This window comes from Bos javanicus, chromosome 6 (genome assembly GCF_032452875.1).
Source record: "Bos javanicus breed banteng chromosome 6, ARS-OSU_banteng_1.0, whole genome shotgun sequence".
Lineage (NCBI taxonomy): Eukaryota > Metazoa > Chordata > Mammalia > Artiodactyla > Bovidae > Bos > Bos javanicus.
In genome coordinates this window covers 71149901-71175300 of record NC_083873.1, presented here as the reverse complement: position 1 = coordinate 71175300, position 25400 = coordinate 71149901, and the positions used below count along the sequence as shown (strand labels likewise).

The following is a 25400-nucleotide window of genomic DNA, read 5'->3' as shown; positions in this document are numbered from 1 at the left end:
TTCCAGATATTCAAGCTGGTTTTACAAAAGGCAGAGGAACCAGACATCAAATTGCCAACATCTGCTGGATCATGGAAAAAGCAAGAGAATACCAGAAAAACATCTATTTCTGCTTTATTGACTGTGCCAAAGCCTTTGACTGTGTGGATCACAATAAACTGTGGACAATTCTGAAAGAGATGGGAATACCAGACCACCTGACCTGCCTCTTGAGAAACCCATATGCCGGTCAGGAAGCAACAGTTAGAACTGGACATGGAACAACAGACTGGTTCCAAATAGGAAAAGGAGTACATCAAGGCTGTATATTGTCACCTTGCTTATTTAACTTATATGCAGAGTACATGATGAGAAACGCTGGACTGGAAGAAGCACAAGCTGGAATCAAGATTGCCGGGAGAAATATCAATCACCTCACATATGCAGATGACACCACCCTTATGGCAGAAAGTGAAGAGGAACTCAAAAGCCTCTTGATGAAAGTGAAAGAGGAGAGTGAAAAAGTTGGCTTAAAGCTCAACATTCAGAAAACGAAGATCATGGCATCGTGTCCCATCACTTCATGGGAAATAGATGGGGAAACAGTGGAAACAGTGTCAGACTTTATCTTTTTGGGCTCCAAAATTACTGCAGATGGTGACTGCAGCCATGAAATTAAAAGATGCTTACTCCTTGGAAGGAAAGTTATGACCAACCTAGATAGCATATTGAAAAGCAGAGACATTACTTTGCTAACAAAGGTCCATCTAGTCAAGGCTATGGTTTTTCCAGTGGTCATGTATGGATTCGAGAGTTGGACTGTGAAGAAAGCTGAGTGCCGAAGAATTGATGCCTTTGAACTGTGGTGTTGGAGAAGACTCTTGAGAATCCCTTGGACTGCAAGGAGATCCAACCAGTCCATCCTAAAGGAGACCAGTCCTGGGTGTTCATTGGAAGGACTGATGCTGAGGCTGAAACTCCAATAAGTTGACTCATTGGAAAAGACTCTGATGCTGGGAGGGATTGAGGGCAGGAAGAAAAGGGGATGACAGAGGATGAGATGGCTGGATGGCATCACCGACTCGATAGACGTGAGTTTGAGTGAACTCCGGGAGTTGGTGATGGAGAGGGAGGCCTGGCATGCTGTGATTCATGGGGTCGCAGAGAGTCGGACATGACTGAGCGACTGAACTGAACTGAATGATTAGTGATATTAAGTATCTTTTCATGTGTTTATTGGCCATTTATATATCTTCTTGGAAGAAATCTCTATGCAAGACTTTTGCCCATTTTTTAATTGAATTTTTTGGTGTTTTTTTTTTTTCTTGCTGTTGAGTGGTAGGAGCTCTGTCTATATTTTGGGTATTAATTCTTTATCAAATAAATGACTTAGAAATGTTTTCTCCCATTCCTTGGTGCCTTTGCACTTTGTTTATAGTATCCTTTGATGCACTACTGTTGCCTGTGCTTTAGTGTCATATCCAAGAAATCATTGCCCAGTGCAGTGTTATAAAGCTTTCCCCCTTTTTTCCCTAAAAGCTTTATACTTTGAGTTCTAATGTTTAGATCTTTGATCCATTTTAAGTTAACTTTTATATATGGTATAAGGTAATAGTCCAACTTTATTCCTTTGCATCTGTTATTTCTTTCAATAGAGAAGGAAACCAAAACTTTCAGGCTATAAAAAATAAATTTTTACTTCTTTATTACACTTCTTTATTACACAGGTACACTTGCCTTGTTATGGTTGAAAACTGATTTGGGGGAGGGGAAATTAGCAAGCGATATGCTAATTTGGGACCTCTGAACTGAACCACAGAAGACATTTACTTTACTCTTGTCTCCTTAGAGCCAAGATTCTGGGTCTGATAATCGTATAAATACAGTCAGTCTCAAGGAAGCGTTGGAAAGGTTTGATCACAGCCCAACTCCTTCTGCTTCCTCCCGGAGTTCAAGAAAATCATCTCACACAGCAGTCTCGGACCCTTCCTGTGAGTACCCCAGCTTGCAAGCAGACTTCCTTTAAAGATGCGCTTCTAAATTGTTTGCATTATTGTTAGCAGCATTTTTCATCAGCTGCCACTTTCAAATGATAAGTGTTTATATTTCTGAAATACAGTAACTTTTTCAGTGAGCAAAAGGCACATTGCTCACATTTAGCAAAGAATTAATTTATAAAGTAACCCAAAAACATGTAGGTAGTAATGTTGGTATTGGTATTTTTAATCATCCCTCAGAAAGAAAGCAAAACTACTACAGTAATTCCTTTTTTATTGATAGAACCTGTAAGTGTTCTTAGTTTGCTTTTTTGAAAGTGTTTTCTGTGTATTTTGTCTTTATGAAGACATGCATAATTGTCATTAAATTAATTCCCTTTTAAATTTTTTAAAAAGAATCTAGCACTTTTATTTCTCAGAGTACTAAAAGTGTATATAATGAAAAAGGGACTTGTTTGAACTACTCGACATCTTCATGATGGGTGGAACATTAAAGTGGTTAAACATAGATTGAGATTTTAAACCTTTCCAAATATTGTGAAAGGCCTTTGTGTTAACTATTTCTTGGCATTTCTTTTATGTAGTATCCTTTAACACAAAGTTGCAGATCTCCAGAGTTTATTCATTGTGCTTATCTGAAACTGTGCCCACTAATTAATAACTCCCCATTCCCCACTCCCCCCCTGCCCCAGCCTTGGCAGTTACCATTGTCCTCTTTGTTTCAATGAGTTTGACTATTTTAAATAACCTCATATCATTATGAGATACTTGTTTTTTCTGTCATTGCCTATTTCATTTAGCATAATGGCCTAAAGGTTCATTCATGTAACATATTGTAGAATGTCCTTCCTTTTTCAGGATGAATAGTAGTATTTCATTGTATGTATATATCACATTTTATTAATCCTTTCACCTGTCAACAGACATTTAGATTGTCTCCATACCTTGGCTATTGTGAATGATACTGCAGTGAACACTGGAATGCTAATATCTCTTCAAGATGCTGACTTCAATTTTTTTTTATAAATACTCTGAAGTAGGATTTCTAGTTCATATATGGTAGTTCTAATCTTAATTTTTTTGAAAAACAGCCATACTGTTTCCACAGTATCTGTATCATTTCCTATCCCCATCAACAGTGTGCAAGGTTTCCAGACCTCCACACAAGTTCTCACCAACACTTGTCTTTAGATTTTTTTTTTGAACAGTTTATAAGGGTTTTTTTTTAGTTGATCTACAATGTGATTTTTTGATAGTAACCATTCTTTAGAGGTAGAGGTGATATTTCATTGTGGTTTTGATTTGCATTTCCCTGATGTTTAGTGGAATATTGAGTATTATTTCACATACTGGCTGGCCATCTCTGTCTTGTTTGAGTAAATATCTATTCAAGTCCTTAGGCCATTTTTTAATTAATTTATTGCTTTTTTCTGTTATAGAATTGTAGGGGTAGTAACCATTTTATATTTGAAATTTTCCTATTTCAGATGTTTTCTTTATCCTTAAAAAAGAGGTAATTAAAATAAATCATCTTGTTGTCATAGACTTCACTTTTATTGAATAATTTAGAAAAACAACTCTTTTACAGACCACTTTTATTCACTGGAAAGCATTTTGAGATTGATCTTTGAAAATTGTATTTTTCAAGTACTAATGCTATTCTGTTTCTGTTTACCAACCTTAGCTACACCAACAAAGATCCCAACAGATACTAGCACTCCTCCCAGACAACATTTACCAGCTCATGAGAAGATGGCACAAAGGAGGTCATCATTTAGTAGTCAGGTAAACTCTTCAGATAGTATGTTGCTGAATAAAGATTTATTAAAAGGGGTGGGAGGAATCATCTAAATATTCATCAATTCATTTATTCATTATCCCTTTCTGTGAAATTCAAAATAGTTGTTGATATACAACACTTACTCAAGGTCTTCATTTTTTTGTGAAGTAGTAGTCAAACATACAAGTCCTTTTGAATATTTTTCAGACAAAATGTTAGATTTTTTTTTAATTATGGAAAGCTGATAATTTAGAGCCATTTTATATCTAATTTCAAATACCAATCACTTTCAATAAAGTCCAGGCAACTCTTACTGACAGCCCATGCAAGATAATGTGACAGATGCCTTGAAAGATAAAAAGATAAATAGGGACTAAGCATTTCCAGTTTAGAGGGAGAGACAGGCCTGTGCTCATCTAAAAATGTAGGAGGCTCATCTAAAAGCTGTAATTCAGTTATGAAGATGCCATGGTGGTATTTCTGGTGGGAGTATTCATGTATGGAAACGATTGTCACCCAGTGTTATTTTTTATTTTGCTTCTAGTCTATAAATTCCCAGACTGTTGGTCAGTCATTAACACAGCCTGTGATGTCTCAGTCTGCAAATTTACCAGTTCCGCACGGCATGTCCCAGGTATTTTTATTTGTTTCTGTTAAATATTTTTAAATTACAAATAGTCTTTAAGCTACTAGTGGGGCTTCCCTCATAGCTCAGTCAGTAAAGAATCCACCTGCAATGCAGGAGACCCCAGTTTGATTACTGGGTCAGGAAGATCTTTTGGAGAAGGGATAGGCTACCCATTCTAGTATTCTTGGGTTTCCCTTGTGGCTCAGCTAGTAAAGAATCCGCCTGCAGTGTGGGAGACCTGGGTTTGATCCCTGGGTTGGGCAGATCCCCTGGAAAAGGGAACAGCTACCCACTCCAGTATTCTGGCCTGGAGAATTTCATGGACTGTATAGTCCATGGGGTTGCAAAGAGTCGGACACAACTAAGTGACTTTCACTTTCAAGCTACTAGTGATTTTTTAAAATATAGATGCAGTAAATCTCAATTGTGGACGTTTAGAATACCTGGAGATTTTTTGATTGTCAGTGAATTTGGTGTGCCGCTGGTACTTTAGTTGTCTTTTAGGGTTCATAACAGTTTTGCACAACAAAAAGCTATCCTGATTAATCCCTGTTGAGAAATACTGTGGTGGCTCAGATGGTAAAGAATCTGCCTGCAGTACAGAAGACCTGGGTTCGATCTCTAGGTCAGGAAGATTCCCTGGTGAAACGAGTGGCTATGCATTACAGTATTCTAGCCTGGAGAATTCCATGGACAGAGAATCCTAGAGATCTATAGTCCATGGGGTCACAAAGAGTTGGACATGACTGAGTGACTAACACTTTCACTTTCCAGAGAAAAATATTAAAGATGAAATGTAGTTCATTTTGTTCTTCCCATGGATATTGGAAGAATTGAGTAATTTTATTCATATATTCATTTGTTTATATATAAGCCATTTATTAAGCTCCTTATATTATCAGATATTGCAGGTGCTGGCAATGCAAATTTCTATACTAAGAAACTTTATTACATCTAGAAGGAATGATAGATAACTACAAATAGTCTATGCTCAAGGTCTAAAGCTTGACACGTGAGCACATTAGATGGACTCTTAATTGCAGACTGAGGAAGGGAAAGAGAACTTTCTGGAAGAATTGTTACTTGGGCTGAGTCCCCAAGGAGGCTTAAATATAAAAGCTAGCAAGACAAAGGAGAGGTATTACAGAAGTGACACTTTTGATTATAACTTCGCAACTTTTCATTTATCACTGCACTCAGTGCCTCAGACAAATGAAAAATACTAAGTTGTGCTAGAAATAATCCGAAATTTTGTTTTGTTTGATGTTGAAGCTATCTCTACATTGTCTTAATTTCAAATAATATTAACATTGCTGCTGCTGGTGCTAAGTTGCTTCAGTCATATCCGACTCTGTGCAACCCCATAGACAGCAGCCCACCAGACTCCCCTGTCCCTGGGATCCTCCAGGCAAGAACACTGGAGTGGGTTGCCATTTCCTTCTCCAATGCATGAAAATGAAAAGTAAAAGTCAAGTCGCTCAGTTGTGTCTGACTCCTAGTGACCCCATGGACTGCAGCCTACTAGGCTCCTCTGTCCATGGGATTTTCCAGGCAAGAGTACTGGAGTGCATTGCCATTGCCTTCTCTGATATTAACACTAGGTATCTAAAAATACCTTTATCTTATATGGTTGTTACTTAAATTGTGCTTAGTTGCTCAATCATGTCCGACTCTTTGCGACCACATGGACTGTAGCCCACCAGAGTCCTCTGTCCATGTGGCTCTCCAGGCAAGAATACTGGAGTGGGTTGCCATGCCCTCCTTCAGGGGATTTTCCCAACCCAGGGATTGAACCCAGGTCTCCTGCATTGCAGGAGGATTCTTTACCATCTGAGCCACCAGACATATATAATTATAGCTATTATATATTATGATACTTGTACAAATATATTGATATTGCTGTAAACTGTTATAATCTAAATAACAATCTAATTGTCATAATCTTGACTTTTAGCAGCACATAATTGTGTAAGGTGTTTATAGCAGCACTATATTATTAAATAGTATCTGGAGTTCCAGTAGTTTTTAATCAGCACCGAGTCCTCAAATAAGTATTCAAATCTCATTTCATTCAGTGATAAAGGCAAACAGTGTTCCTCTTAGTTCTTTGATATTATTTCCCATTATTCTGCTTTCTGTGTTTATTTTTATTTTCTTATTTGTATTTAATAGAAATTCTTCAAGTGGTGACAGTATAATGTTTACCTAAAGGTATAAATAACTTTAGGATACATTTATATGATATAAACATAAAATTTCAAATAATAAAAAAGGCATGAGGATATTAAATTTGTAATGTTTTTTCATACCTAGTGTAATCTGATGTTTGATCTGGTTATTGTTAACTTCAGAAGTCAGAGTTGTATACTTTGAAAAGTAGTGTTCAATATTCTCAAAACAAACTTTTGAAGATAGGGTAAAAAAGCTTTTGGGGTGTCATTTGCTTTTACATGCATTGTAGGAGATTCTTAAGACAGATTTCCAATGAAGTGAAATTCTTTCTGCTTTTATACTGCATTCTGTGGTGAATATTCCTGGAAATAAGTAAATGAGCCTATTTAAACTTAAGTGGTGAATCACTAAATGTGCTTAGTTGCAAGCAGTAGTAAATAGAAGCTGTCTATAACTCAAGTGAAGCAGATATAAGTGAGATTGAAAACCTTACTCTGTTAGCAGAATAACTGTGCTTTTATTTGCATATGCAGCATTCACTTATAATCGCTTAGTCTTTAAAGCCTAGGTATTTGTATTTGAGAACAATTTGTTGAAAATTTTATGGTTGGTTAGTCAGATTTTTATTAACTTTCTAATGACCTACACAAAGAGGACATTCTTGGGATGACAGAATTTTATGTGAATAACTCTAGGTGCAGACTACTTTTTCATTTGTTAAAAGATCAGGAATGAAGTTCTGTAACTTGTTCTATCAAGTAGTAGCGCCACAGTAGGAACTTAGGTCTTTAAAAGCCAGTGTTACAAAGTCATCTTGTAATCAGTCAAGCTGTAGTCAGAAGCTGGATGAGAAATTTGAACAGGGATGGTATAAAAAAATTAACTGGTAACAGAGATTAACTACTGAGAGCAGTTAAGGGAATTCAAAAGGATACAGGAAAGACCGGTGTAGAGAGCAGCCACTAAGGGTAAGTGAAAGGGAGAATTGCCAAGGGGGAACAGCTCAGAAGACTCCTTTGACCCTCCTGAACTGCTCCTCCAGGCCAAGCTGAGACTCAGGTCCCATTGGAGCTGCTGTGGCTATATCCACTGGATGGTACACAGGTTCACTGAAGTGCCACAGACTTGGGCTGGGGAGCGAGCAGCCACTTGCTGGGATACCAGTAAAATTTGCTGGGAAGCTGCCCACTAGCAAGCCAGTGAGACTTGGTGGAAAGCTAGCTGCTGGTTGCTGATGACACTCAGTAGGATGCTACCCACTAGCATAAGAACACGAAGGAAAAGCACTAGAACCAGAGAGGTAACCCATTCTCCCTTTACAGTATCCCTCCACATCATACTGACATGACTGCTGGTGCCTGCTGATGAAGGAGAAACATTTATAGGTCCCAGCTCTAGTACCACAAAGCTGAGCCAGGATAGGTGAATTAGGTGTTGAGAAGCAATAAATTAGTAACTGGCATGACATTCTTAATTCGTGATATACTGCTTGGATTTCAGATTTTACAATTATGAGAAGTGATTGTAAAATATGTTACACTTTTTCCACCCATGATACTTAAGTTTCAGTTCTCAGCTCAGTTAGGAGCCATGCAGCATCTCAAAGACCAATTGGAGCAACGGACTCGGATGATAGAGGCGAATATTCATCGGCAACAAGAAGAACTAAGAAAAATTCAAGAACAGCTTCAAATGGTCCATGGTCAAGGGCTGCAGGTAAGTTACTACATTTGATTACAAACAAAGCATGCCATTTGTATTTTGGCTTCTTAGGAAATTGACTCTTCTTAATAAAAAGTGAGATCCAAAAGATAGGTTTCATCCATTTAGTTCAGTAAATACTCATTGGTTATCTACTCACTATGATTGCATTTACAGTCGCTAAAGATAATTGATTCCTAAGAGTGTTTCCATCAGCATTTTTGTTTCTCCAGATTAGAGTCATCTTTTAGCAGTCTAATTATTAGTAAGCTTAAATTCCCATAATATCAACATAATACTTTACATAGACTTTTAGGTATATGTAGGTACAGAATTTAAAATTCATCATCAGTAATTTTTTGAATAACTTACTGGTAGGTATGATTCAAATTATAGTCTTACAATGGTCAACCAACAGGGCCAAAGTTATGCCTGTTCGATGCAACTAGGACTTTGGTGAAAACTTCAAGTGAAAACCACTTCTCCCTAATGCCATAAATTATAAATGATGAGTGATGCAGAGCTTCCAATCCACAGACCTTTGAGTAGCTGGGTTAGGGTAACGGTAGCATATATAATAATCCTTAACATGTAAAGTGTCAAGCAAGTAGAGGTTTTGAAATTTGTAACACTTTTCCTGACAATTAGAAACATGATTAGGGGTTAGGATGATTGAAAGAATGAAAATGAGTATCATGTTTTATTTAGTAATTACTTATTGTTCATTGTTGATTCAGAATGACTTAGTCTTCTCGTTACTTGCTTTTAAAACTTAATTTTTAGATATTTTTGCTAAAAATGCTCTCATTCTTTTTAATTTAAAAAGATCATTTTAATGTAATCTTTATTTTTAAAGATGTTTTTACAACAGTCAACCCCTGGATTGAATTTTGGTTCTGTTCAACTTTCTTCTGGAAATTCATCTAATATCCAGCAGCTTGCACCTATAAATATGCAAAGCCAGGTTGTTCAAACTAACCAGATTCAAAGTGGAATGAATACTGGACACATTGGCACAACTCAGCATATGATACAACAGCAGACTTTACAAAGTACATCAAGTCAGGTAACGTTATTGAGTACAGTGGGCTAGGGAATGTTCAGTGATTGAAATGTGTGGTGTTGCTAAAACAAAGACAAAAGCTTCATTTTGAACAATACCATATGTAAAACTTTAATAGTAATAATTAGAAACTATAGTATTGAGAGTGATAAAGTATTTTGTGCAGAATTGTTCTTAAATTGTTGAATGCTTCCTGTATTTCAACATTTAGAAAATTTTTGAGTTTGCTTCAAATGAATATACAAACTACTTCTGTGTGTGGGGGAAAAAAAAAGAAAGTTGCAGGATTCTGACCAGGATATATGTTACCATATGTGAAGAATGTCTTTTGTTAGGGCAGTGATGGCTTAATTAACATTCTAGGAAATTTCAGTAATTGACATGCATCTGCAATTGTAAATCTCAAGACTTCGAATGAAATACATAAAAATGTCAAATGTCAGTTACTTTGAGTGTTTAGTAGTTCTTCATGTGTATTTTATGTCATCCTTGTTAAGATCATGCTCCTTTTCAAAAATCATAGCTTACCTTCCAGCAAGATATTGAAGACTAATTCATTCTCAGATAATTGCAAGTTATTCCTTGATGGTTCAGTTTCTCCCAGAGTAGTATGTTCTGCCACTTCTTTTTCTGTCATGTCAACTCTTGTTAGAATGATTAGTAGTAGAAGCATACTTCCTGAATAAATTTTTTTCTATTTGTAAAATCTTCTGTTTTCTAGCAGAGTCAACAGAATGTACTGAGTGGGCACAGTCAACAAACATCTCTTCCCAGTCAGACGCAGAGCACTCTTACAGCCCCACTCTACAACACTATGGTGATTTCTCAGCCGGCGGCTGGAAGCATGGTCCAGATTCCATCGAGTTTGCCGCAAAACAGTTCCCAGAGTGCTGCAGTAACTACATTCACTCAGGACAGACAGATCAGGTAGTTGTCATGTTTCCAAGATGTCAGTTGTTTGATTATAAAACAATACTTGGATTTTTTAAATGAGATTTTAATTTATTGCTCACTCTAGAATTTGAAATAAAAACAATGTATCCTTGTTGAAGTACTTTATAATAAAAGAGTAATAGCAAATTTTTTTTCATTTTATTTCATATTCAAAAATGTGCTAACATATGGTAGAATCCAAATTCTACACAAGTTTTATGATAGGTTTTGTCTGTATCACTATAAAACTTTTTTATCTTTTCAATATAGCCGCTCTTGTGTTGTCAGTGTAGTAGCAATGGTTAAGGTGTATGCTACCATAGTTTATATGTGTTATGGAGTAAGTTTAGCTCACCTTTCTTGAATTTTGTTAAGTACTGTACTAAATGCTCCAAGTATATTATCTCATTTAATTCTTATTTTTAAAAAAAGTGTGAGGGTCTTTATTTCCCAGGAAAGAATAAAAAATTTGGTCAAGGGTCTGAAGCTGTGAAGGGAGTGAAAAAGGGGATCTGAATTCAAAACTGGGTGTCTGATTTCAGAGCTCAAGTGCTTAAACATATACTACATTAAAGTTTTATGGGCAATTCTAGAAAAAAAATCGCTTTCTATGACTAATTTTAGTCTTCCAAATAGCTGACCTAGAAATAGATATTTAAAATAAAATAACCTTTTCAAATATTAGGAAGAAAGATATCTTTCAAAACTATAGGATTTCTGTAGTCTTAAAAATTACATTTTAAATGCATTTTATTTTTATTTATTTTAGTGTAATATAAGTAGACTGCTGCTTTTATAATAAAATCTTGCTGTTGTATTAGACTTTGTAGTAGATTTTATTGAAACCCTATTAATAATTTCCAGAGTGTGAGGAAGCTGCTGGATTGCAGAAGCAATAAGATCAGAGAGAAACTCACTGCTGCTTTTTGGAACTCAGTTCCTTCAAGTTAAAAAGTCCAGCTTTTGAAGGAAGTGTTATGAATATACTCCATAGAAATATAATAAAGGGCTAGATTTAAAGCCCAAGGTAAAATCCATTAGCATAGAATGTTGACATACATTGTAGGGGACACAGTTTAGCAATTATTTGTAGACAGCTGTTTTTTTGAAGGGGGAAAAACAACTTCAGCAAATATTTGAGTGCCTGCTTTATGTGTATGGCACATTCTTTATCCCAGAAAAGATCGGACTAGTCAAAGCTGTAGAAAGGTGAATAAATCAGTATTATTTGATGTGATAAATACTTAGTAGATTTTTGAAAAGGAGGAAGTGAGCAGTTTTATGGGGTGAGGCAAGCAAGTGAAGAGAGGAGTGTGGTCAGGGAAAATTTCAGGGAGGAGATACTTGGCCTGTGTCTTAAGCTCATTGCTTTAGATATGTGTGTAGAAGGGAGTCACACACAGTAGGGTATTTAGGCAGAGGGAGCAGTGTATACAAAGAAAAATGTTAAAGCCAAAGTAAATTGCAGAATGTCTTTTAGTGCCAGAGAGGAATGAGATATTCTCATACTTAGCAGTGGGCAGTTGGGCAATTCAGATACTAAATTCTTTTAAGATTACAGAGAAATTAGTGCTTAGCACTTCTGTGATTAAGCCACTTTGTAATGTTATTTGTTTGTAAATTTTTCATTATATATGTTTTTGCATTAAATAATACCTTTAATCCTAAAGTACATAATATACAACGCTTTATTTTTAAGATTTGGCATGGATTCAAAATAGAATTGTTTTGTCTTGTGGAACATTTAAACTGTTAGCATAGATATGCTAAGTGTAGTTATAATTATCTACCTTAAAACAGGTTGTAATTGCAGTTAGGTCATGTTAAATCTATAGTAGAGTCTTATCTCGATTTCCTCACTGTAGTGACCAATGTTAGAAACTAACTTTATCTCATAGAAAAGGCAGATAGAAATGATATTTTTCCCTGAAGAGGCATTGTTTTTTGTTGTTCTTTTATTAAAGACTGTGGAAGCATGAAGGTAGTGGGTGGGAGGGAATATTAGTGAATTGTAATACAGTGGGTACTATGCCTGTTGATAAATTTGTAAATTGAGGGTACTTTTATATGCTGTTAGAATGTTATCTAGTTTTGAAACATAAATGTCATTTATGTTTATAAGACACAACTTACAATGTAAACATCTATAAACTTAGAGGTCTTTTAAAAAAAATTCCTTTAGGACAGGTTTATTTTCATTAGCAAAATGAACCATGTGTCACATATATCCAACTCCCAAGTACCTAGTAGTTTTATAAAAAGAAAAAAGTTGATATTTTTAACAGATTAAAAATTTTTTGCATGCGTGCATTACATTCTTTTTTATTGTGGTGAAATACACATAACAAAGTACTCACTATGTTAACCATTTTCACATGTGCAGTTCATTGACATACGAGCATGTTGGCACCATTGTGATAGTCACTACCATCAATCTCCAGAAATTTTTTCTTCTTCCCAAACTAAAAATCTATATTAATCAGACAATATGCATTCCTCTTCCCCCTAACTCTTAGAAACCACCATTCTACTTTCTAAGCACATACGTCTGTGAGTTTGACTACTTACTCTAGGTACTGTATGTAAATGGAATCACATAATGTATGTCTTTTCTACCTGGTTTATTTCACTTGCCATAATGTCTTCCAGGTTCAGCCATGTTATAGCATGCATCAGAATTTCCTTCCTCTTTAAGGCTAAGTGTTATTCAGTTGTAATGTATATAACACATTTTGTTGACCCATTTGTCTACCGATGGACACTTGGGTTATATCCATCTTTTGAAAATTGTGAATAGCTGCTATAAACATTGGTGTGCAACTGTTTGAGTCCCTGTTTTCCATTCTTTTTTTTTTTTAATTTAATATATTCCTTACAAATATGTACAGAAATGGAATTGCTGGATCATATGGTTGTTACATTTTTAGTTTTGATGAAAGACCACCATACTGTTTTCCATAATGGACAAACCACTTTATATTCCCACCAACAGTGCACAGAAGTTCCAGTTTCTGCACATCCTTGTCAACACAATTACTATGTTTGATAGTAGCCATCCTAATGAATGTGATGTGGTATCTCATAGTGGTTTTGATTTGCATTTCTCTAATGATTAGTCATATTAAGCTTCTTTTCAGTGCTTATTGACCAGTTGTATATAGTGTGAAGAAATATCATTTAGGACCCTTGGCAGTTTTTTAATCAGATTGTTTGTTGCTGTGTTGTAGTATTGCTTTGTATTTTCTAGTTACTAATCCCTTACCAGATCCATGATTTGTAAATATTTTCTCCCACTCTGGAGTGCCCTTTTACTGTGTTGGTAGTGTCCCTTGCTACATAAAAAATTTTTAATTTGTTTTTCAGTTTATCTATTTTTTCTTTTGTTGTGTATGCTTTTAATGTCATAACCTAAGAAATTATTGCCCAATCCAGTGTCATGAAACTTTCTCCCTGTGTTTTATTCTAAGAGTTTCAGTTTTCGACATTTATGTTTATTAAGTCTCTAATCCATTTTGAGTCAATTTTTATATAATTTTTATATGATGTAAAGGTCAAATTTCATTCTTTTGCATGTGGATATCAAAAAAAGAGTTTGTATTTTTGTTTGTGATTGCTTCATTTTGCTCTGTACATTTCTGTTTCACTGGTATCCCAAAGGGAATCTTTAAAAACATGAAACAAAATTGGAACATATGGCTTTTAAAAAGCTAAATTGGTAATATCATGGGTATTATCTTAGAGAAATATTCAGTCCATTGCCTTTCATAGTGTATACTTGTACTTCTGACTCCCCTTCCCTTTCTTTCCTCTTAACAGATTTTCTCAAGGTCAGCAACTTGTGACCAAATTAGTAACCGCTCCTGTAGCCTGTGGGGCGGTCATGGTACCTAGCGCTATGCTTATGGGTCAGGTAGTGACTGCCTACCCTACCTTTGCTCCACAACAACCGCAGTCGCAGACACTGTCAGTCACGCAGCAGCAGCAGAGTTCCCAGGAACAGCCGCTCCCTTCAGTTCAGCAACCATCTCAGGCTCAGCTGACTCAACCACCGCAGCAGTTTCTACAGGTAATTCTCCCTAGGAAGAATGTCCCAAACGTATTTACCTTTTTATAGTGAAATTAGGGATTAAATGAACAGTTCTGTAAATGAGCTGAAAAATCTGCAAAAACTTATTGTACAACTTAAATTTCTATAAAGACAGAAAGCTTATCCCAGTTGGCTACTTTTTCTTCTCTTAGGAAACTTTTAGTACTGCTATGGAAATACCCAGTTATCTAAATTGGTGGATACAATACGTGGCTGCTTCCTACCCATATCAAGGCAATTTACAGAGAGCTCTCTCTGGCTAGAGTTTCTGGAACTCAAGCAAAAGCACTTTTCTCTCTTCTTATAACCCTAGGGGCCCATCAAGCTGTACTCTCTACAGATCATGAGTATTGAAAGGGTTTTTTTTTTTTTAATTACTTTAGGCATTATGTTAAATTATTGAATTAAATTTTATAACTTTTTTATTATAAATTAATATTGGAAGAAAAATACTGTGAAGGCACAGGCTGTTCTGAGATTGAGTTACTGCTGCACCACATGCTGTGTGAACTTTGGCAGTTTACTTAACTTGCTCAGATCCAGTTTCTTCATCTATGATATGGAGGGGCTAGTCGTTCGTATCTCATGAGTAAGATGCATGTGAATCACTGAGCCTAGTATAAGGTATATACTTAAACACCTTATAACTTGCCTTCATAAATGACCACTATCTTGAATAATGTAATAGATACTCAGATTAACCAAAATGCAGACACAGATCTCTTGTGGGTATATCAGACAAGATCTGCTTATCTAAAGGATGCAGGACAAAGTCACCTAGATTGGGATCCTCAGCAAAGCAGCAGGCAAATTTCTGGACCTCAGTACCCTCTTTGGGGCATCACAATAGCAGATTGTGACATCTGAAAATCCAGCTTTTTCCTTACTGGTCCAAGAGGCCAGCAATTTTGAATATAGGCTAAGCCACGATTTGTGCTGGATACCATTCCACTTATTCCAGGCAAATACCATCAGTTTTTAAAGTATACAACATATGGTATAATTAGAAGATTTCAGTATTATACTATATACTCACGCATAAATACACTGTTAGTTCATCATCATTGGTGTTCTGGTACAAATGTATTTCTTAACTTGATGATGTGCTAAACTAAAAGAGGTTAGTTACTTAATTATCTCTTGAGAGTCATACAGCCCCTTAGACATTAAGCCATTAATGACTGGGTTAGCTATTGTTATAAATGAGTTGTTATAAGTGAATTAATGACAAGAATTTATAATAAGTTAGAAACTATTCTCTAGGGGAAATGTATGTAATGAGAATTAGGCAGAAGCTTAGAAAGGAAGAAGACTTGGCTTAGGAACTCAGTTTTCTGAGTCTCTCAGAGAACAAGGGCTCTTAAAAGAATGAACATTCTCTTCCACTTCTGGGAAAAAAACATTTCTAAGAAGCAAGATAGGCAATACCCTTTAGAAATACACTAATATGTAGATAGAAATACACAATTTGTCTTTTCTGATTATGTAACACCTAGTTCCAAAATGTACTTTTGTTGTAACCCTATAAGGCTCATAAATACCCTGAATTCTTTTATCTTACAAAAGCTTTTCCTAATAACAGTGAGAAAAAGAAAATGTCTCCAAGTGCTTAGCAAAGCTCAGTGGCCTTTAAGTTTCAGAGATCTATCCTTCTGTGTGTTTGTATAGTTGTCTTTCATACACATTTGCAGAAATCACCTATTACAGTTCCTTTTTAAAATCATGAACCTTGCATTAAGACATTGTCCTTAGTGAAGAAAGATATTAATTTTAAAATTCCTCTTTCTTTTGACTAGTTTCCTTTGTATCTCTAGAAGGAGAAATTAGGCAAAAGAAACTGAGGTTCATGGAGCTGACACTTGCCCAAGGCCTGATAAATACAGAGCAAAACTCAAAGCCAGGGCTGCTAATGCTTTCAGAGCCTGTTCTCTTGTTCTGTTTTGTTCTTTGTTATATCACACTGTTACATAAAGGACATAAGTCTGTAATTGTGTCCTCAGTTTTATGGTACTTTTAAATAATAATGTTAATATGTAATCTTTGTAAAAACCCAGTGTGGGAAATACTCTGATTATCCTTATTTTGTAAATGAAGAAAATGAGGTCCAGAGATGTAAATAGCTTGACCAAGTTACACATCTGGTAAACTGGGCAGCCAGAGTTTGAACCCAGGCAGCGTACCTCAGGGCCCATGCTCTTGGCCACTGCTGCTCTCACCAATCAAAAAGTTGGCGCAGAAGACATTTTCTGTTTGACCACAGATTGTTCATATGTCATATGCTCTTAGCAATGCTTAAATTGTATCATCTGTTTAAAAATGTGGTCTTTAGGACATAAAGTGAAAGAGTATGTGTGGTTTGTCTCAGGACATAAATAGCTTTCTGTATCGTATTACCTCTAGCTCAATTTCCTTCTAAAAAATGAAATTCTGTTATACTTCAAAAAGAGGGAAATGCTCATAAGCATTTTCCAGAATACTATTTTTAAGTGGAAAAAAAAAACAAAAAACAAAAAACAAGACTTATGTACAGGTTTTGACCCTATGGGAGAAGTGGAAAACTTGAGTAGTCTTAATGTACACAGTATAATGGGGGTGAAGCAGTGTTGAATAATCCGCTTGTCTTTTTAGACTTCTAGGTTGCTCCATGGGAACCCTTCAACTCAGCTTATCCTCTCTGCTGCATTTCCTCTACAGCAGAGCACTTTCCCTCAGTCACATCACCAGCAACACCAGTCGCAGCAACAGCAGCAACTGAGTCGGCACAGGACTGAAAGTTTGACGGATCCTTCCAAGGTTCAACCACAGTAGCGCACACGCATCCTCTCTGCCCTCAAGGGAGGATGGGAGTGTTCCATAAAGAGTTGCTTGGATGATCTAAGGATATGATGAAAAGTTCCAGCGGTTTCATGGGATGCAATACTGAGTGTTCTAGTTCCTGGAATTAGTTAGCAGGGAAAATGCTGCCTAGCACTGCATATGTACATTAAATACCAGCCAGCAGGAGGTGATCATAGGGCCACAGCCAATTCTGACAGTGTTTTACTTGCCCAGATATTTTTTAATGGAAAAAGAGTATATTGCCAAATGTTAAGAAGCTCAGCTATGAAACAGGACCTCCAGTGAATCAGAAAGGCACTAATAACATTAGTAACTTTGAGTGGTTCTGTGCCTGTTTTCAAGTGTTACAGAGGACACACCACTGCCATCCATGTCAGGGGTTTGCTTACGATGATGCCATGAAGACAGTCCAGTAGACTCGGTAGACCCCCTTCCCTTTTCAGATAATGATGGAATAGTAATTTCAGAATGTTGTGTGGGTTCAAATTCTCTATGTACAGATGCTGTAAAAATAATACTATGTATATGTCTGGATAAAAGGAGAGAAAGCAAAACATTTTGTATGCTGCATGAAAGCATTATCTCTTCCTTTAGGTATGAGTACATTTCCTTAGATTCTGATGCCATGTGCAGACTAATACATCCTCTTTTCCCTTTTGTTTACAGTATGGTAGTGTTCTATTCACTCTTCCGGGGCACAAGTCTTTTTTTTTGGTTCATACTTTAACTGTGATGTCACAGTTTGTTCAGTGAGGTATGATGTGCTGCTGGGAATGGAGTTTTTTTTTTTTTTTCAGGTTAAATTATTTGAAACAGGATTTTCAAGTTACTCAGAAATATCCTTCATTTCATTATTCTTCAATTATGTTTAAGAATAGGATTTGCACTGCTTTATTTTAAGATGGTTGGGAGTTTTGAGCACATATTTTGATCTAGTTCCTAGTTGGAAATAGTTGTGTAAACGGTTTTTAACAAGCTTGACAGTTATTTCAAGTATGTTTCAGTTATAGAAGTGAATTTGCACACAAAATATTTTAGGCACTTTTTAATGTTCTCACTGGTGGGAATTTTAACTTTTAGGATTTGTTGGAATCTTTTTATTATCCTCCACAGTTTCAGTGCTTCTTTTAGTCAGAAATGATTCAGGGTTATTTGAGGGGAAAAAAAAAAAGAAAAAACAGCCCATAGTGCCTTGATTTTCATTCAGGTGATTAGTCACCATCTTAAACTCATTGTCTAGTTTCAGTAGCAGTTTTGAAATCTTGGTACATTTTTAATAGCATGTGGGTGTCAGCAGCACCATTAAGTTCCTAATGAAGACTCTCTGAGTCTCTTGGATTAGAGGTACAAATAATTTCAAAATAAAAGATAACATCCTAGTGACACTATCAGAGTTACTATTGGATCACAAAGTTGTTTTTCTAAATCAGCATTTTCCTTAGATTTATGTATTCATTTAGGAATTACCAGTAAATATTTTCTCAATGTGATCTTAAAATCCTGCAAAGACAAAAGAAGGGTTAGGGATTGGCTTTACCTTCACTATAGTGCTAGAATCTTGTAACTCACGTGCTTTATAAACATGAACTAAGATTTCGTTTGGTGATACCATATTCTAAAGGTAGTAAGTTCCAACTAGAATTGCATACATTAAAAAAAAGCATTTTATAGATTCTATGGTACTAATAATTAAATTTATAACTAGAGAACAAAGGAAAATTAATGGGAAAATATCTTATTGACGATCAAAAATTATTACTGAGGAAAGGGAAGATAGCAAGCTGTAAGAAATTAAAATTAACCTTAAAAGAAAACATATAACAGAATTGAGGTTGTTAAACAAAAAATTTTGGCAATGAAAATAATACAGAATTGCTAGATAAAGGTGTCAGGGGAACTCTCAGTTGGTTCTAAGACTTTTCTCTTCTTAGCTTTGCTATCATCCTTAAGGGATATACTTTATCTTTCTGTAGAAAATCATACCTGGCCACACTTAAACTAGAAAATTCATGTTGAAAGAAAACAACCAAAGAAAGTTGGTACCTACCCTTCTACAAAAGAAGTGTTACTAGATGCCAATCAGTAATTAACATATCAAGGAGCTCCTCTTCTAGCTAAATGACCATCCAGAAGAGATTTCTGACTTTGTCATGAATGTCAGGAATAGATGTCAGAATATGTGTGTACTTAAGCATATGCCCACAGTGGACAACGTTGATGTTGTAGAGTATGGCAACAGTATTTTTTCCCCCTTCAAACTTGCCTTTCCTAACCTTATCATGCCATTCCATATATTCTGAGTTGTGCCTCATCTATTTATTGGCAATATATAGTGATACGGATTTAGCAAACAAAAGGTATGAAGAACTATTATATTACGGTTTATCTTCCAAGTCCCATATGTGAAAAGAAAGATGGTGAACCATGAGTACTGTGTACTCAGTTTAACACAAGCAAAATGTAAGACAAGCCACAAGGTAAATTTGTAGACAGTTCACTCACATTCTCCTCTCCCTGTCCCTTCAAGTATTTTTCCATCCTCAAATATTTAGGAAAGCAAATTAGACAAGATTTTGCTTTTATAATTCCTGTTGTTCTCACAGCTCACTTTTTTCCTGCTTAGAAATGGTTGCTACATTTAAAGGAGCAGCTGGCTGCTTTGCTGTCAGAACGAAGTGTTGTGTCAGAAGAGCTAGTAACTGCCTCTCAGCTCCTTCTTTAACTTTGTTTTCCTCCTGCTTCCCTGGAACTTGGACCGCAAAGCGGTTCCTGCCCCCTCCTCCATGAACCAAGACTTGAGCATCCTGATGGAAGATTCAGCAGTTGCCTGTAATTCTTTCATTTCTGTAGCCAAAGCTGTTAATTGAAATCCAAATCTTAGTCATGAAAAAATACCAAATAGGAACACTTTTCTGCTACTTAAAAATCTTATCTTCCCTCTTCTTTACTCTCATAGATATTACATTTTTCTTAAAAAACAAAACAAAACAACTTTTTTTCTGGGTGGCAATTGTTAGGTGTTAGCTGCTTTGAACTGCTGTAGCCCTGGGTGTGAGTCACTATTGTTTTTAAACTACCAGTGAGGATTATAAGGATTAATAAAGTTGCTGCTGAGAGTGGTGTCAAAGCAGAATCAAGACACTTAAAAGTACTTTATTATTTGAGTGAAAATATTGGTGGAAAAGCACATGTGGGGGACGGTGGGTAACATGTAAGTAAATAACTATAGTTCGGTCTCCCAACTCTGTCCCAGGTTGAAGGGGGAGTTTGAGTGCTGTGCTCTATCACTTAAATCTGGTTTAAGAATGTACTAGTAATAAAGGGATGCCAGTAACTTTGACTAGTTTGTTACAGAGTACTCAATGCAGATTAGTGAAAATGTTACTAGAATTTTTCAAAAGTGCTCGGGTTGATGGTCATTGCCTTAAAGCATTCTGCTTGCAGTTAGTTACGGGCACTGTGTCTTGAAGGGAGATGAACCCTTGTTCAAGAAGCCTTAGAAAGGGGCCCCTTAAAATAGAACTCGTTTGCCTGCTCTACACAGACAGGGGGAAATTATTTTAAACTGGATATTACTCAACAAGTTTTAAAATATTTCCACTACATTGAGGTAAACTATTTTTTTTTTTTTTAAAGTGGACTGCAAATAACATTTTGCTCTGGTATTGCACATTTTTACTTTTTTTTTCTGTATTTCTTTGGTGATTGAAAGTTTGTTGACGAACATTTGTGTAAAACTCATTCACGTCTATAACCTTTCCAATATCTGTGACCCTGTTCTTAGTCCCTCGGGAGTCAGTGTTGGAAGGTATAAACACTGGATATTACTATTGCTGAGTGAGTCTAGCCAGAAATAAGCTGATGGGAATTTTTAAACGGAGGAAAAGAAACAGCACAAAGGCACTTGCCATTTTTAGTGATCAGAGAAAAAGAGTCTTTTTTTGTTTGGGGCGGGTGAGCATTCTTCTAAAAGGAGCTTCTGAAGTAGTTGCAAAGGAAAAGATTTTACTATTTTTATAGTATATTTAATATATTTGTATATAACTATGAATATAATAGGAACCCTTCACACGCCTCCCACTTTTCTAGTTTACTTCCCCTTTTGCCATAGCACTAGCATAGCCTCATCCGCATGGGTACCGTGCCTATTGTCAGCCTACCAAAAGATAGTGCTGCTGCTTTCTGAGACAGGTGAGAAGACCCAACTCTCATGCCTGGGGATCCTTTATGTAGGAATAGCACACACTTTGCAGATATCACACCACAGTCAAAAAGGATCATTTTGAAAGGTTAACAAGCACTTTATTGCAATTATTCATTTTGATAAAGTTTATTATCTTAGATATTACCATTTCTAAAGGATCCCCAACTCATCACTTAGGTGAAATTTTTAAATGACATTTCTGAGAAATGTTTAGATCCAGTGAACCATAGTAGGTTTAAGGGAGTGATTTCAAGGTAGCCAAATGAACTTTGACTTTTGTTTTGAATGTGGTAGAGTCAAGGGATTGTAGATGCCTAGTTCCATTTAGACACTATTGTAAACCTATCTTGCCTATTGTGTGGACACCAAAAGAGACCAATGAGCCTGTTTGTTTTCAGAGGTCTAGGAGAATTGCATCAGTGTGAAATAGATGTATAGAACTAACCTAAAAGTGATTGGTAGTCATATTTTAGAATACAGTAATTTCAAGAATTCTGTTTTAAATGTGCTCTGAAATGTTGGCATGTCATTTCAGTGTTCCATTTGAATTGCTCTTGTAATGTTTTTGCACAAAAAGAACTGAGAAATACTACTTTGGTTGAAGAAAAGGAAAAAAATAATTTGGTCATATTTTAATGTCTCCTGTGGAAACACTGGGGGGTGAATTTTGTTGGTACAGTTATTTTCAGGATATTTGAAACAGTATTGAACAGCTCACAAATTAAGCAACCGTGAATGGATTGAAAAATTAAAACTCTTTCCATGTGACTGTTTTGCATACTTTATCCCCATGTCATAATTTAACACTACATTCCTTGTTTTTCTTAAATAAAATAACTTTGCGGGTTCTGTTTTTGAGTATTTAGCAAGTTATTTTCTAAGCTGCCCTGGTTTTCCTAGGGAAAACGTTCTTAGGTGAAATAGGATATAGTTTATGAAAAGACATTAAATGAAATCCCATCACCACCACCAGCAAACACTGAGGTGCTGCATTAAGTGACAATCAAAATAGTATTTATAGGAGAATTGAGAAAAGGGTTTTTAAAGAAGCAGTTGCTTTGAAAGTAGTTGTCTGGGTTTCTTGAATAAAAATGGCTAAATGTATTTATTTATATTTTTAAATATCTTTGCGTTCCGTTTCCTCATCAGCGTGATTTCAGTGTCGTGTATTTAATTGTGGTTTGTTTTGTTCTGCCTCGTAATCTGTGCAGAGGACTGGCTCTGCCTCCTGGGGGGTGCGTGTGGGCCTCAGCCCTCGTGAAGCCTCTTGGTGGCGCTTCGAATCTGTTCCACTTCAGCACAGCAGTGGAGCCCAGCCCAGGTGCCCCCAAGGCTCCCCTCCTGTTCTCAACTTAGTTAAGAAAAAGTAAAAGTAACGCCAACTGTTTTCTAGTTTCACTTGCTGCCTTTTCTATTTAATGGGCACTTTTTATATAACTTCCCCAACGCAGCCAAAGGCCAGTATGACAGAACCCATGGCACACGTTGCCTGTTTTGCCCATTTGGAAAATGTTATTAAAACAAGCAGCATCTTCTAATGGCCATCACTCATATTAAAATCCATCTAAAGTCCTTAAATATAGGTGGAACAATGTATAAATACTGCAGACTCTTCTACAAAGAAAAAAAAAAAAGTGCTGTCTGTTATATATAGTGTAATGTTGCTTGGTCCTTTAAAACCAAAGCCAAACCAAACCTTCCTACACAGCACCATCCAATAAAAGCAGTGTTTGAACATGTAAAGCCTAGAAATTTGAGGATACTTATTGCTGGTCTGCATTGGAACAGAATTCTCCACCTTAGGGCTCTTGAGTCCCACAGGCAACGTCCAGAGTGCACTCTAGCTTTGGGATCCCTTAGAGAACGGTAATTAAAATAAGTGAACCACAAGTTGGATTTAATGATGTAAAAAGTGTTTCTTGACTCTTTAAGGGTTAAATTGGAGAGCTCATGTTTTTAAATGTATGCTTTTAAGTTTCTGAGGAAACAAACTGTGACATCGCTTTAAAAGTGACATTCAGATGTTTTATGATGTGTGTTTTGAGTTGGCCTGTACTGGTGCAGATTCACCACTGGCAATGGTTGTGCCAATACTAAAGACTTAAAATGTAGGAGAAGCTATATTGTGTTCAGGTGGATGTATTATGTAACCAGACAATCATCAAGCAAAAAGAAAAAAAAAACTGGCCAGGAAATGTCGTTTTCCTTTATAGATGTCAGCCAGCCAGAACAGCTGTCATTTAGATCATCCTGGAATCACTTTGAGATCTGTTTTATCATGGTGTAAGTTGGGGAAGGTCCTCAGTATGGCACTTGCACATTCTATGTAAAGACTGAAGCCCAAAGACGAGTTAAATTCAGTGCTGTATTGAAACCAGTTAGTGCAAAAAAAAATTTTTTTTTATCTCTGTAAATTTTTAATTGTTAACATCAGTTGGTAGTTGTAAAAACACGCACCAAATTATTTCTAATGTTCTGTGTGGTTCTTAGTGTGCTACTCTTGACATTGATATGTCCTTACTGCTTGGTTCTTGGTTTAAAATTAAAATTAGATATAGCCTGTCATTCTTCCTTCTGAAAGGGTGGAGCTGTAAATGGCTAAGAATACCTATTTTTCCTAAATTAAACATTTCATTAAAATCCAGATTGATATACAAAAAAACAAGGCTGACATTTCCCAAGTAATGTCTTCAGCCTGAATCCTAAAATGCACAGAAGCACGATGGGTAATGTTTTAACGGTGCTATAATAGGTTCTCTGCTGATCTTCACGACCTGTTTGGAAATACAGTATTGTATAAAATGTGGATCATTTTGTTACTGATTTAATATTGCCATTCTGATTTGGTGTTTAAATTGGTTACACTTGTTTCTCAGAGCTATCCTTTGAGAAGAGTGTAAAGTGTGTTATTAGCCTACCTCCACTCAGGCCTCTTGCTGTATGACCATTTTTCCAGGTTATGATGTGCAGTTTTTAAAAACTATATGTTCTCTATTATAATGCTTTTTCCCATAGACTCCTGTAATGTATTCAGAACCTAAAATGACAATGAAAAGAGCCAAGCAGTAGCATTTTGTTTTTTTTTATAAATGTAAAAATTAGATTCACTTTGTTTCCTATTCAGTTTTAAAAATAAAAATACCTCAGTGCTGTGTTTCCCAGTATCACCTACATTTCTCAATTTAACACCTGCTTTATGTGGCACATAACTTGTAAGAATCACATTATTTTGGATTTTAAAGAATATTAAATATTTTAAAATCACTACTACTGACATTTTTCTCTTTTATTCAGCCATGGAGTTAGCAGCATTTAGCAATTTTTGCCTTGTAGCTAAGCTCTGATCTGCCAAATTCTCTTGAGTAGTTGTGTCCTGTTACGAGAGTGTGGGGCCTCAGAAAGCCTCACTGTTACTCACTAGGCTGGTGCTGGGACCGGGCTGCCTTCACTGCCAGGTGTACCAGCTGTTTTCTAACAAGGAAGTAATACAGTTCCACAATTCTGTTTGTAACAATTTAAGGCAGTATTAGGGATATTTTAACTGCAGAGATTTCTGGTGTAGTCTGGGGACTTACCCGAGATTTCTTTGCAGTGTGTTATGGACATTGTGTTTTTCTACCCTGTAGTACACACTTTTCATGGTAGAAAAGTTTCTAAAAATGACTTTTTCAGAAATACGTGAATTGCTGCTTTTTAACTGACAATCATGTTTAGATCTCCTCACAATAGTGGTCAGCTGTCTCCCACAAAGTTACTACTGAAGAATGATTTCTGTGTTGAGAATGCTGGGTAATCACTGGGTTATTTCACAGTCTCTTCAAGTTACCAATGACTGTACACTGTGCACTTTGTAAGTAGCCCAGTAAACCTGACTTGCTCTGGGTCTGCTATTATATATACTTCACACAAGGAACATGTGGAGGTTTCTACAGAACTGTTCTTCAGGTCTGTAGCAGCTTCTGGTAGCAGTGTTACTGCACATGGTAATAGAGCACATCAGGCTGGGAGAAGGCAGGTA

The 25400-nt window shown here is 36.2% G+C and overlaps 1 protein-coding gene across 11 annotated transcripts in view; it reads left to right on the top strand.

Annotated features, from left to right (window-relative positions):
- The window catches only part of CLOCK (clock circadian regulator), a 111389-nt gene extending 86740 nt beyond the window's left edge, over positions 1-24649 (top strand). For 9 of the 11 annotated variants that reach the window (XM_061420197.1, XM_061420192.1, XM_061420200.1 and 6 more), the window contains 8 exons: positions 1829-1970; positions 3661-3761; positions 4301-4390; positions 8120-8272; positions 9114-9323; positions 10042-10247; positions 14070-14319; positions 16969-24649. In XM_061420197.1, coding sequence (XP_061276181.1) covers positions 1829-1970; positions 3661-3761; positions 4301-4390; positions 8120-8272; positions 9114-9323; positions 10042-10247; positions 14070-14319; positions 16969-17148 — 1332 coding nt within the window. In that variant the 3' untranslated portion in view covers positions 17149-24649. The remainder of the gene's footprint in view (positions 1-1828; positions 1971-3660; positions 3762-4300; positions 4391-8119; positions 8273-9113; positions 9324-10041; positions 10248-14069; positions 14320-16968) is intronic. The other 2 variants (XM_061420199.1, XM_061420201.1) reach the window with 1 other exon arrangement.
- Positions 24650-25400: the final 751 nt, after the last annotated feature.